Here is a 14053-nt window from a genome sequence, read left to right on the forward strand (position 1 = left end):
AATGTTTGATTGGTTCACATTATCCAAAGAGGGTGGGATGTAGTTGGCTGGTGAACAAAGTCTATGGGGAAGTTTAAAAAGTTGATAGAAATAAAACAAAATCGGCATAGAGCAGAATCTAAATCACAATATGATATGACAAAATTCCCGACCCCAAAGGCGGTTGATTCTATGATGCTTTATGTCAAAATACATTCCACCCAAAAATACATGTGATTGATAGGAGGAAAAAGTATAGCACATTAAAAACAATATAGTTCAACTAACCCCATTAGTCCAGAAGCATAATGAAATGATTGTTAAGTTTTATCGCCTTGTCAATTGAAGATGATGTTACATAATGACAATTATCAAAGTCAGGTAGATCTACTAGTATATCAAGAAACCAAAAAGAAGGGGTGGGGTGGGGAGAGAAGAATGAAGTAAGTTATTAGTATCTGTAGTTTTGGTTTTCAGTATATTCATTTTAATTTCCTTAATTTCCGTTAGGTCATCATGGATTGGAGCATTTGTGTACTAGTAATCTGCCAGGAACAAACACAAGAAAAACTTAAAGGTCCTATATATACACTTTTGGGAGAGTGACTTGAAAAAAATGTTCAGGATATCACATTTTATGCATAATATGTGTAGGTCTGGGGGCATTTCATGAAGCATTTTGTCCGACAAGTTGTCGGACAAATTTGCTCTCTGCCAATCAGATGCAAGGATTTCTGTAGTTTGTAACAGTTTGTCAGAAAAATATCTGACCAAACTGCTTCATGAAATGCCCCCCTGTTGTATCACAAGACATCCTACCATATACAGTTTTTGCAATCAAAGCAAACATATAAAGAGATATCAGTATTTTTCTCATTAAAGCATAAATGCGGACGGTTTAGTCTGGAAACATGTTATCATAGAAATATTGTTCACATTTTGTGTTATTAACAATACTTAACATTGATTATACAGATTCATTTTTTTTTTTTAACAGAGGTTCTTTCTATCCGTAACTCACACTTAAGAATAATTTTCAAGCACTAATTTTGGGTTTTTGCCTTTAATTATCCACAAAAAGGAGGACTCAATGCATAAAAGGTGTATGCTTTATTTTTGGAAAATGTTGAGGAGATCAGGAAAATAATATATATTGATGTAGATTTTGGACCTGAAGGAGCAGTTGAAGCATTTTTAAGAAACAATGCCTTGTGGCATCGTTCTTATCATCAAAAATTAATAATGACAAACTCAAATGAAAATTGGAGGGGGGAAGAAAAGATGAACATAATGACATGAGACAGCTTGGTAAAGATTAAACGCTAAAATAGACAATGCAGCCTCTTTTCTCAGTTCATACTTATCCAGAGTGTGTGCTTTCTTTCCAGTACCGGTATTATTATTTAGATAGGTTAGGGGAATCCCTTTGAATTGTGTGATACATCATTTTAAAGCTTACAGTCTGCTCTTTCAGAATCTGTCCTTAAAGGACAAGTCCACCTTCATGCGCACGTGGATTCAGTGAATACAACAATATTAGTAGGACACATCACAGAAAGCTTGGAAAAAATCGTACAATCCGTTCAAAAGTTATGATTTTTTAAGGTATCTGCACAGTCGCGGCTGGATGAAAAGACTACCACAGTGTATGATGTCACATGCGCACATTCTAAGGAAAATGAAATGAGAATTTCACAAAACCATACTTTTTGAATAAAGTTCACATAGTTTCTTTGACTTGCTAGTGACGTATGTCAAGGGTAATATTATTCCCCCTGCCTTCTGAAAGAGAAGTCGAGTATCCTTTTGTAAGCGAAAATAATTTATGTTGAATTTTCTTTATTCATTCTTTATATCGTTGTACACATGTGATATTACAAGGTATAGTAGTCTTCTCATCCAGCCTCGACTGCATGAGCAGAAACTTCAAAAATTCATAACTTTAGAACGGATTGTCCAATTTTCCTCAAACTCTCACTGATGTGTTCTACTATTGTTGCTGCATTCACTCAACCCACATGCTATAAAGGTGACAAATCTTTGTCTGGCGACTTTTTTGTTGATCAATAATACCAACCCTGATGGAAATCTCTTCAAATTCATAAGTTCTGAAGTCTCCTTTAAGTTTAACCAAAATCTATATATGTAGTTGCCATGGCAACATACCACTTAACACTAATGAAAAGTATTTCAAACCTCTATACATCCCGTTGACCAGTTGTACCTATTCAAATGGAATCTCTTCCAAACTGGAAAATAGCCTCCTGTAACTAACTTCAATTAAAAACCCTAGTTTTGGGTTGCCATGGCAACGCACAAATCAACAATTATATTTGACCCCTGGTTTATACTCTTGGTACCTTCTATACAACGTTCATATCAAATTTTGTGAAAATTGAATCTTCCTACCTGGAGAAATAAACAAAAACATGATTTTTAGAAAAAGTTCATTGACCTTTGACCTTTGACCTTTGGAAATTTCACCCCAAATTCAATCAAAATATTTTACTTGTTCTCAATATTCTTCCTGCCAAGTTTTATCCAGATTGGATATTCCTGACCTGAGAAATAGCCAAAAAACCTATTTCACAAATAAAGGTCATTGACCTTTGACCTCTAACCTCCTTCCCAGCATCAATTTTCTTGGAGCACCCTATTTTTTGAGAAGGTACATCATGAAGTACCTTTGGTGAAAAAATCATGCTTTTGTCCGCCGTGTCACGATAATTTCACTAAGCCACCCCACTATATAGGCCAATATGGTAAATTATCCTCATATATAGACAGCACAGATTCTTCATGACCATTTTTGTTGGTCTATTACAAAACGAGGAATATTCGCATGCATTTCACGAATTTCACGAGAACCAAGTTTCGCAAAATTATAATGCACATGAAAGTTCTTGTCTACACTATACTCGTGAAAATTTCATGCCGCTAAATAGGCCGTTGTCTCCAATTTGCGAAAATTTAATGCTGCGAAAATATTGCGTTTTACAGTACTTTGTCTCACATCGTATGAATTTGTTTGCATGGCATGGGGGGTATCACAGTGACAGTGTGTGTTAAAAGCTTAGTTCTTGTCCATCTTCTTCTTCTTCTTCTTTTTCTTCCTTTCTTCCCTCCATTTATGTCAGAGATTGACGAGCGTGGGTCACAGATAAGTCTTCAATCAGGATTGGATCAGCATCGCTTCGAAATCTTAAGTCAGTGTAAAAACGCTCATTGGCCTTCTGTTGCCTGTATTCAATGGCATGATGTATTGCAAACAAAATATGTCATCAACAAAAATACATTGGTCATTGTATGTGTCCAGATTCATCACCATACCTCAGATGTCGTTCACACAAAAGAGCCTCTGCTCAATGGATATCAGAAAGGATAACGGGTCAGGGTATGGTACATCTCTATCTGGTAGGTCTTTTGCTGTAATATAACAAAGACCCCCCCATCTTCAAAACGAGGCAAATCACCCTGTCTTCTTTCCCCCACTTGTACAATGTTATCTATTCCTACAATCCTACTTAGTAGTAGATCTACTTCCACTTCACTCCTCCCAATGCCATGGCCATCAACATGGCCATGGCCCATCATGGGCTATGAGTATGATGATCAAGAATGCCAGCATCATTCCAGGCACGATCTGAAGCAGTGCCAGTGGCACACTACCTGCGCCAAAGGAAAAGGACCCTGGACAACAACTGGCATTGTGTTTTGTTTCTTCACATTCGCAAATTTTGCTAAATTTGGAATACAGTGGCATGGCAGCGCTAAAGTTGCGCATCGCCTCAAACCTCTGTGGACTTGCCCAGTAGGCCGGTGACAGACGAGGTAACACCTATTCCTATCCACACACTGATAACTTACCGACTATTTCCGGTGGTACTTCGCCCGTGGTGGAACTCATGTTGGTGATGATGTTGACAGTTCTCCACCAAATGAAAGAAAAACCCTATTACTAGTTCTCCACAGAGCGTGGCATACGTTTGGGTTGGGTTATCGGAACAATGAGACGAACGAAAGAAAATACTCCAGAAATTCCCTCCACGGAGAATGTTGTGTTTTCAAAATACCATGGGCGTTTTTCAGAAGTGCTTCCCCCAAACGAAACGGTGGAAGTGCCTAGGATCAACATGCGGAAGTTGTTTCCGAAACTGAGTTGTGTATGAGTTCAGCTGTGTGAGTTGGATGCATGCATGTAGACCAATCTCTCGCTACAAATCATAACAAGTGGCCACTGCTGCTTGCGCTAGCACACCACTGCCGCGCCGCACACACATCCACATCTCCGTACGGCGTGGTTGTGTGAGAAGCTTGAAAGATTTTTGTCAGCGAGTGTTTGCGCCATACGCTGTCAAATTCGTTCTGTCCAATCGGCATTCCATGAGGGCGATTTCATTAGCTCATATGGGACTCAGAGGCATTATCACAGAATGCCATTTATGTCATTTTGAGGTAGCGCCTGGAATCTCATTCTCCAAAAAGGCCAAGGGCGAAAGAAACGGGGTCAAAAGGGGGACACCCCCTGTCATACGTCATAACGTGGACAAGGGAGTGGCCAACGGGAAAGTGTTGCAAACTAACATACTATTAGAAAAAAGGAGCTATTTTACCTTGTCCTATTAATTGCGACAGCAAACAAAGACCGTGATTGTCTCCAAGGAATATATTGCAGGGGTGTGAGAGTACTTGCCAAAAAAAGTTTGAAAAAATCTGAAACTAACAGAAAAAAGTCTGAAATACCCTAAACTATAGATATTTCAGTGCATCTCAACTGCAAAAAAATCTGAAAAGAGGGGTTTGGGGAAGAGCAAAAAGTCTGAAATCAGATTAAAATCTGATCTCTCACAGCCCTGATATTGGGTAGGCCTGCATATACGTTTGCAAAACGGACTGGCAGTACCACCGGTAATTAACATGTTGCGTCCCCGCAACTCCACAAAGGCGATATTCGATCATCACGACTAATCGACCCACATATGAGTTACTTTTTATTATGATTCTATTAGAATAATTTAAGTTCCTTGTAATGAAAAAAAAAAGAAAGAGAAATTGTTCCAATGGTGTAGCGCCAAATTAAGGCGCGTAAGAGTAACGGAGCTTATTTCGTTTTTCGGATTAACGAACCTTCGAGATAGGTCTATACGATAACAAACCATAATTATTTCATTTTCGAATTATTATGAAAGAACCTTCGGAAAATAAACCCTCGGAATAACAACCTATAAGGTTCGTTATCCGGGGAAACTAAAAATCTATCGGGGACCCTATCCCTAAACCTAACCCTAATCCTAATCCTAACCCTAACCATCAAACCCTAACCCTAACCCTAACCCTAACCCTAACCCCAACCCTAACCCTAACCATAACCATAACCATAACCAAAAACCCTAACCCAACGTTTTTCCCATAGGTTTCACACGCGCCATGCCCCAATCTGTGCCGTCTTAAAAAAAAAACGCATCCGGGAGGATCATTAGTCCAAAAATGAAAAAGGGTTCGTTAATCCGAACATTTGTGAGGTTTAAGGATATTAGAAATTCGGAAGGTTCCTTATTATAATCCGACAAAAAATAATGCTTGTTGTTCCCAAAGTTGGATGATCCAAAAATGAAATAAAAGTTTGTTTAATATTCCGAAAGCTCGTCAATCCGAAAATGGAGAAGAAGATGCGTATTACCGTACCATCCGAATTACGAATTTTATTTCGTTTTCGGATTTTCGAACCTTCGGAATAACGAACGAACCTTTTATTAATAATTTTAGGATGAACCTTCGGAACAACGAACCTTCAGAATAACGAATCTAATCCCGAGTTTGATTCCTGCTTTGATGACGCTATATCGCCCTTGGACACGGGATGTTTTTGCAGAAGTTATATCGATAGTGTCGATTCCCCTCGACGACCTCGACACCTGACAACTGGAGAGAAAATGCATCAGGGCCCTTTGAAACTCGGGCAGTATACTAACACTGAAGAGTTTACCCTGCAGGGGGTGAATTCCACCATATTACTACAGTGTATTATTATGTACATAGGCCTACAGTCAAACCTGCTTTAGCGGCCACCTGTCTACAGCGGCCATTGAAAAATGACCCAGAGAGAAAGGCCCTGTTAAAGACCCTGTGTATAGCTGTCACCTCATCTCTAACGCGGTCAGAGGCCACAAATTTTGTTTCCCGCGGTAGATTTTAACCTGTCTATATAGCGGCCACGGACCCGATGGCGCCGTAGCTGAACAAATAATTCAGCGTGTTTTTCTGCTTTTTGTAGCAGCGCCAGTCATTCATGGGCAACATTCAGTGATCGCCACCGCTGCATTCATCACTCATTCAGTCGCAATGCAAAAGTGTTAAACTTTCTTCACGACTGTACACATGCTACTGTGCGATTGTATGATACACATGTGCAAACGTGTACACATACAATACATGTACAGCGTGTACATGAAAGTACTTATAGATGTACTCAACAACGATGATACATGTACATAGGCCCTACATGTAGGCAATGCAAACAAAAGTTGGACAACTTGTCTTTAGCGGCCATTCTTTTCGTGTCCCTTGGGTGGCCGCTATACACAGGTTTGACTGTATATATACATACAACATAAAGAGTAAAAACAGTCATATAAAAATACTGCAGGAGCCGACAAATTGGACTGACGTTTCAGTCAGAGACCTTTATCAAAGTCTTTTATAAAGGTCTTTGACCGAAACGTCAGTCCAATTTTTTGGCTTCTTCCTGCGGTGTTTTTATATGGCAGTTTTTACTCTTGATATCTATTTATTACACTCCGGCGCAGAACTTCCATTTTTAAATTTTTTTTGTATGTTGATGAAGGGGTCATGCATCAACTTTCAAAGCAGGCAAACAAGATAGATACCTTGCACCCTTTATGATAACAGTAATACAAAAGGTACTATGAAATATTATGTACATGTACAGGTAGACAGCTCCCCCTGTGGGCAACTAAATGCCAGCTATCACAGTTCGCCGCGCCCCAAACGATACTTAGAGGGCACCTGAGCAAAGGAGGCCTACTTGTCGATACCCACCATAGATATATAAACGTGTGTTCCTGGTTATCATTTATCATATTCGGGTCCAGGGACATACGGTTATGTCTCGATGGGCATTTGAAAAAAACAACAACAACAACCACCCCCCCCATAAAAAAAAAACAAGCAAACAAACAAACGCCGCATCTTAAATTCTGCATTTTGCTTATCAGTCCCCTTGACTGAAAGAGGTTGACCAAAGTGTAGGAGACGCGATCACACGGGATGTAGGTGTTTAAATGTTGGCCTATAAAAGAGGACAGAAACTTATGCCGACTGGGATGGGGAATAATTTTTTTTTTGTCAGCTTTTTCGCGTGCCTGCATAGAATAAAAGGATAAAATATAATGATCCTCTTGAAAAGCACAGTTTCTACTTTTCTACTAGTTTAAATTTATCGCTGGGGAGAAAAAAAATACTATGATAATACTATGTGACGCAGGAGCTAAAAATGATGAATAAAGGGTACATCAGACCTTATACACTGCATTTCAAGATTTTCAGGCGTTATTTTCGCTGAGAACTCAATGATTATACCATGAGGATAATGATGTTGATAAAGGGGAGAAATACATCTTTGTAGATATTCTATTATTTTGTTTGGTTTTCACTGTGTGTTCACCGCATCTAAAAATCTTTATTTTCGTCGTGTGTCATAATCAGCTTATTGAATCACCCTACGTAGAAGTCGCAGTGTTTTGCTCCAGGTATACAGGCCTACTGGACCAGTGATTGTATACTTATATGAACAAATTATTGATGTTGCTCATAACCAAAGCGTTACAGCACAATGAATAGAACCATGGTCTTTTACTGTCCAACCAAACAGATAAAATGACTAAAAGAGTTAACAAACTTAAACAAAATTGTTGCTTTTATTGTCAGCGTTAGCAAATTCGAGAAAATTTGTACTGGAGGGGCAATCGTGTATATAATTTTAACATAGTATGAAAGTAACAGGCCGAACATGTCTGCCTTCGACTCGATGAGTTTTACTATACAAGTATTATACAATCATATCAGTACGGAGCATATTTCTTTGTAGTTCGGAAATGGATCTCCAGTATAGTCCATCTCAGTGGCGTATCTAGGGGGGGGGGGGGGGGCAAGGGGGGCACGTGCCCCGGGCGCCACTCCTTGGGGGCGCAAAAAAAAAAAAAACGAAGAAGAAAAAAAAAAACGAAGAAGAAGAAAAAAAACAAAGAAAAAAAGAAAAAAGAAAAGAAGAAGAAGAAGAAACTCACCGGAAGGGGGGGGGGGGGGGCAGAAAACCAAATCAAAAAAAGATAAAAACAAAACATAACGATGACTCGGACAAAATGACAATGTTTATTGTGTTCACACAAGAATTCCATGTTATGTAAGCTGAAATACAATTTTCGGCTCGCTCGCTGCGCTCGCTCTCTAAATTTTATATAGAAGAAGAAGGTAAGAACAAAATGTGATGATGAAGCGGACAAAATGACAATTTCTATTATGTTCACACATGTCATTTTATATTTAGCAGGCAAAATGTTTCACTGAGCAGCGGCTGCAATTTCTTTCGTTCTGAAGCGATCGCCAATTGGATCAAAAGAAGGCGCCAACGGTTTCGAACATACGGGGGGGGGGGGAGGGCGCCAAAAAAATCAAACAAGATAAGAACAAAACGTAATGATGACGTGGAAATATACAAATTTCGGCTCACTCGCTCGTACTAATTTAGAGTATTTCTTCAAGCCCTCAGTTTGTTGGTAAAAATCGTTATCTATAAAGCCGTCACTATATCTTGATTAGAATTGTAAGATTTGATAAGCAAAAAATGACAAGAGTTCCATGTTTTGTAAGCTGAAATACAAAAATTTTCGGCTCGCTCGCTGCGCTCGCTCGCCAAAATTTATCAAAACAAAAAAGAGATAAGAACAAAACGTGATGATGACGCGGAAATATACAAATTTCGGCTCACTCGCTCGTACTAATTCAGAGTATTTTTTCAAGTCTTCAGTTTGTTGGTAAAAATTGTTATCTGTAAGACCGTCACTATACATTGTATCTTGATTAGAATTGTAAGATTTGATAAGCAAAAAATGACAAGAGTTCCATGTTTTGTAAGCTGAAATACAAAAATTTTCGGCTCGCTCGCTGCGCTCGCTCGCCAAAATTTATCAAAATTGAAAAGGAGATAAGAACAAAACGTGATGATGACGCGGAAATATACAAATTTCGGCTCACTCGCGCGTACATGGGGGGGGGGGGGGGGGGCATTTCATGAAGCAATTCGTCAGATATTTCGTCTGACAAACTGTTAAAAGCTACTGAAATCCTTGCTTCTGATTGGCTGAAAGCAAATTTTGTCCGACCAGTTGTCGGACAAAATGCTTCATGAAATGCCCCTGTGATTTAGAATATTTTTTAAAGTACTCAGTTTGTTGGTATAGATAAATCGTTATCTATAAGGCCGTCACTATCTTGATTAGAATTGTAAGATTTGGTAAGCAAAAAATGACAAGAATTCCATGTTTTGTCAGCTGAAATACACAAATTTTCGTCTCGCTCGCTGCGCTCGCTCGCCAAAATTTATCAAAATTCATTACATTTAAATCACCCTCAAAAGACCCCTTTTAAGGGCTTGAAAAGCATATCATGTGGACTTTGCTTAAAGTCCCTACCGGGATGGGGGGTTGGGGTTGAACAATAGTCTTTTTCAGAAATTAGGGGCGCAATTTTCGCGCTTGCCCCGGGCGCCGTTTTCCCTAGATACGCCACTGAGTCCATTTCCCTGATCGGCGCTGCTGAGTATATTATACTTGAGCTAGATAAATGGGTCTATTTCCTGGTGATAAGAGGCAGTGATATATAGTTATACGTTTGATTTGTATATAATAATGATGCTATCATTAAAGACACCTTTAAGAGGGAAACAAAATCTCACAACTATAGCTCTGGACGGGACGAACCGTTACGGACAACTGAATCCGAAAATGATGCCACCGGCACCCTTCAAGGGATCGTGGAGGCACAATGACTTGTGTTGCAACAAAGAAAAAAATATGAATTAATGCTCGGAAATGAAAACTTTGGAAAACCCGGATTTCTGTGGTTTTATAGACTGATATCGAGTGAAAAAAAAAACATTGTTATACGGATGTATCTCCTCCCAATGATATCAGTGCGATTTAGATTTGCAACCAAGTAGCATGCTGAAAAGGGATGAATGTAATTGCCCAAATGTATTTACAATGTCGTTCTACTAAAAATTGAAGAGGAAATACAGAGTCAATCTGACTTTACACCTATATGTATACAACACAAAAAAGTAGACATACACAATAATGTGTGCACATTTTTATGAGGACAACGGCAATTATATCATTGTCATTACAGTTTCTTACATGTTTACACTGACAGTAACAATAGGCCCCTTTATACGTTGACAGATCAAAATACTCCGCCATGAATTGTCTTGAATTCTTATTCTTCATCCGCCTTAACGTTCAAAACAAATAATAACACAACATTTCTATCTCACGTCTACCCACTTCACGTATCTATCTTTTACTTTCCCGCGTCTCTGAGAATGAAACCATTTTGCTTCCAATCATATCTTTTGAAATTTATTTCACCAAAGTGCCTGGTTAAAGTACATCTCTGCATCGACACTTCCACGACAAGGCGGAGTTCTGTTGTTCTTCTCCATGCTAGAAGCTACCGCCAGTTTATTGATGATCTATAGGCCTATAAGCGATTCGAAAGCGGCTGTAAGTAGTTGAATTAGTAGAACAACGTTTTGAAATCAATAGTATACTCATGATTGATGTACATATTATATGCAAGTGCAGCTACGTACCGTATGGAATCTGCCGAGATGTCATGTTGTGTTTGTCAAGCCAGAACTTCTATCTTGGGTTTTCCATTTTTCCTTATATGAGTGCCAAGTATCGTACCTCGTTGGATAGTGAAATTTCGCAAACAATGCCATCTATGATATGGCACTGAAAAGGGAAATTAGGAGTGAGTATACTGCTCGAAACAAGGAAGCGTTTAGCCGGTGAAAGGATCGCAGTAATTTGAAATTTATTGTCTTTAGAGAGCTCATTTCCACGTTGTTTCTGTCGGCGAGATTTTTTACGAGAGAAAATTTCAACGCCAAACACTTCCTCAAAACAAAGCAGCCTCCACTATAATGTACACTCTTTCTTATACTCACACACTTGATATTCATAATGTAAATGAGTACAAAGTATGAAGCGCGGTACATACTAAGTATACACTCACACTTATAATTATGTATTATGGGATGGCGTAGCTTAAGAAGACATAGATCTTAATGAGACAACACTCCGTCTCACCCACGTGACATCCCATTCAATCAGTGTTTCACAGGTGACAACCCTTAGTACACATTGTTACATACACTATACCGTCTATCAAGGAGTATCTCATTCATTCAATCATTCATTCATTCATTCATTCATTCATTCGTTCAATTATTCATTCATTCATTCATTCATTCATTCATTCACTCATTCATTCATTCATTCACACATTCAGTATTGCCATTTTAAAACTAGACATTTACAAAATTCAAAATACAACAATCATGTTATAATGTATATAGATTATCTTGAATGAAGGGATTACAACTATAGCACACACAAGGCTTATTTGAAATAATCCCTTACAAACATCGATTACATCTCAACGGAGCAATGATCAAACCAATTCACATGATAAAACAAAGATGAAAAAATAAATACATTGAAAAGAGAAGATAAGAGGGAAAGAAATACTGTATACTCATACACGTAACTTCAGATGATTTAATTTAGATAACTTTAGATAATTTAAATGATCATTATCATAAAGTCTTTTGGATAGGATAAAAGTTTTACTGCTTTTGATTGCTGGGGGAAAAGATATTCCAAAGAACATAACCATTGCAAAAAGAAAACAAAAGAATTAAGAAGAAGATTGTGCTTTTGAAATCCAGTTTCATGGGGTATAAGACGTTAGTAATTAGAGCAGTCGTAATGTTGTGATTATGAATATTGAACAATTCAGACTGAATTGATTTTGAAATACTTCAGGAAGAATATTGTTACAAATTTTGAACATAAACATCACACTTTCAATGGATATAAATTCTTGAACAGGTAAAATTTTTATCATTAAAAAAATAATGGTTTAGTGGCGAATTAATATGAGGATTTGGTTGTCAAACGAATACTACGTTTCTGTAATTTAGAGATGCGAACAACATTTTTCTTGGCAGTAAAGCCCCAAACAATTACAGCTGCAATACTATTATGTAGGATGAAACAAAGAAATACTATAAAATCTTTAAAATTTTCTCGGGAGAACTTGTAATTTATGAAGAACATCAATAGTTTTTTAAGATATGATTTAACATATATAATGTTTGATATGGTTATTCCAAGACAACTTACCATCTATAAAACACCCCCAAATTTGATATCATAACTCGTTTTATTTCCCTATCTCGGTAAATCAAAATCAATTCTTAGATTTCGTTCCAAATGTATAATTGGTTTTATAACATTCAGAATCAATTATTTGCTAACATCCAGTTGCTTATGACGCTCTAAGAAAAATATATTAAACTTTGTACCTCGATGTGTGAACAATTGTAGCACCTTTACTGGTGTAATTTTGCACCTTTCAGACCAGAAAGGTGCAAAATTGCGCCTTTTAAGGTGCGGTCTGAAAGTTGCGACGGTAGAATCTATTTTTCCTAGAGTGTACTATCAGGTTGAACATTCATACGATGAAATAATGTTAGGATCTGGGCCTTCACAAAATACACGTGTGTCATCTGCAAATAATGTATAATCCAGATCATGTGTATCATTGATATGAAAAAAGAGGACCAAGAATATAATTTTTTGCTACTCTACACTTTTATTTCTTTAAGTTTTGATTGGACACCATCAGATCATTTGAGAGATAACTTGTCAGTAATCTTAATAAGACGCTCCTTACACCGTAATAATGTAAGTTTTTTCACAAAATAAAATGGTCTATAACATCAAAGCTTTGGTTGAATTGATGAAAACATTTAACGCATATACTTTATCATCATTGTAATATTGCTGCTTCTGTTGAATGACTCTGCCTGAAACCAAACACAGTTTTAAATGAATATGTTAACCTTTTTCTACAAATTATAATCTGTTATAAATATGTTTTTCTAATATCATGGGAAATGTAAGCAACACTGATATTAAATCATAATTGTTTACATCAGTTAGTTTTCCTCTTTTGTGAATGGGTGTACCTCGAGCAACTTTCTCAGGAAAACTACAAGTAGGTTAACTTTCGTTGAAAACGATACATTGAGGAACACATAATATCAATGAAATCACATATTTTACCACCTTGATATCAGTATCATCAATACCAGAGCTGATATCGTTCTTCATAATTATTATCAAATATGGCTATCATTTCGTTTGTGATCAGCTTTAATACATGCTATCATTTGGCAACTTCAATTAATCTTGAAAAGCTTTTATTTGCATCTTTATCACTACTTAGATTTTGCAGTTTAGTACCAATATTAACAAAATAATGATTACACTAACTGTATTTGCAATATCTTGACTGTTGGTTATACTTTCATTTCTAAGATGAATAGAATCATTAACTGTATTTTCATTATTTTCATGTTGAATTCATTTCCAAATAGGTTTTGTATTACTATTGATATACATGTACATTGTATTCTGTTTTGGCTTGCTGTACTTTCATGGTTCCATAATTACATTTTCAGACACTTCTTTTCAAGGTTGGATTCAAAAGCTATTTTTGTATAACAGTGAGTTGTTACGACAAAGTTTTAGTAAATCCTTTAACGATGGTTGTTTATTCTTCAACAAAAATACATGTTCTTTCATACGACTCAGTCTGTAAATCACTTGACAAAGGGTAAGGTGCCCAAAAATTTGTGTATTAGATTAACTGTGGGTGTACACCTGCTATATATATGTAATTGTATATATGTATATATATTTAT

General features: G+C 37.2%; 1 protein-coding gene across 1 annotated transcript in view; it reads right to left on the minus strand.

Moving 5' to 3' along the window:
- Window positions 1-4179, minus strand: part of LOC139738472 (uncharacterized) — a 161618-nt gene extending 157439 nt beyond the window's left edge. Inside the window, exon 1 of the mRNA XM_071649099.1 lies at window positions 3847-4179. Within this exon, the coding sequence (XP_071505200.1) occupies window positions 3847-3886 (40 nt within the window). The 5' untranslated portion in view covers window positions 3887-4179. The remainder of the gene's footprint in view (window positions 1-3846) is intronic.
- Between the last annotated feature and the right edge of the window lie 9874 nt (window positions 4180-14053).

This window comes from Diadema antillarum, unplaced genomic scaffold (genome assembly GCF_040938485.1).
Source record: "Diadema antillarum isolate AM-2024a unplaced genomic scaffold, OU_Dant_1.0 seq00000744_RagTag, whole genome shotgun sequence".
Taxonomy (NCBI): Eukaryota; Metazoa; Echinodermata; class Echinoidea; order Diadematoida; family Diadematidae; genus Diadema; species Diadema antillarum.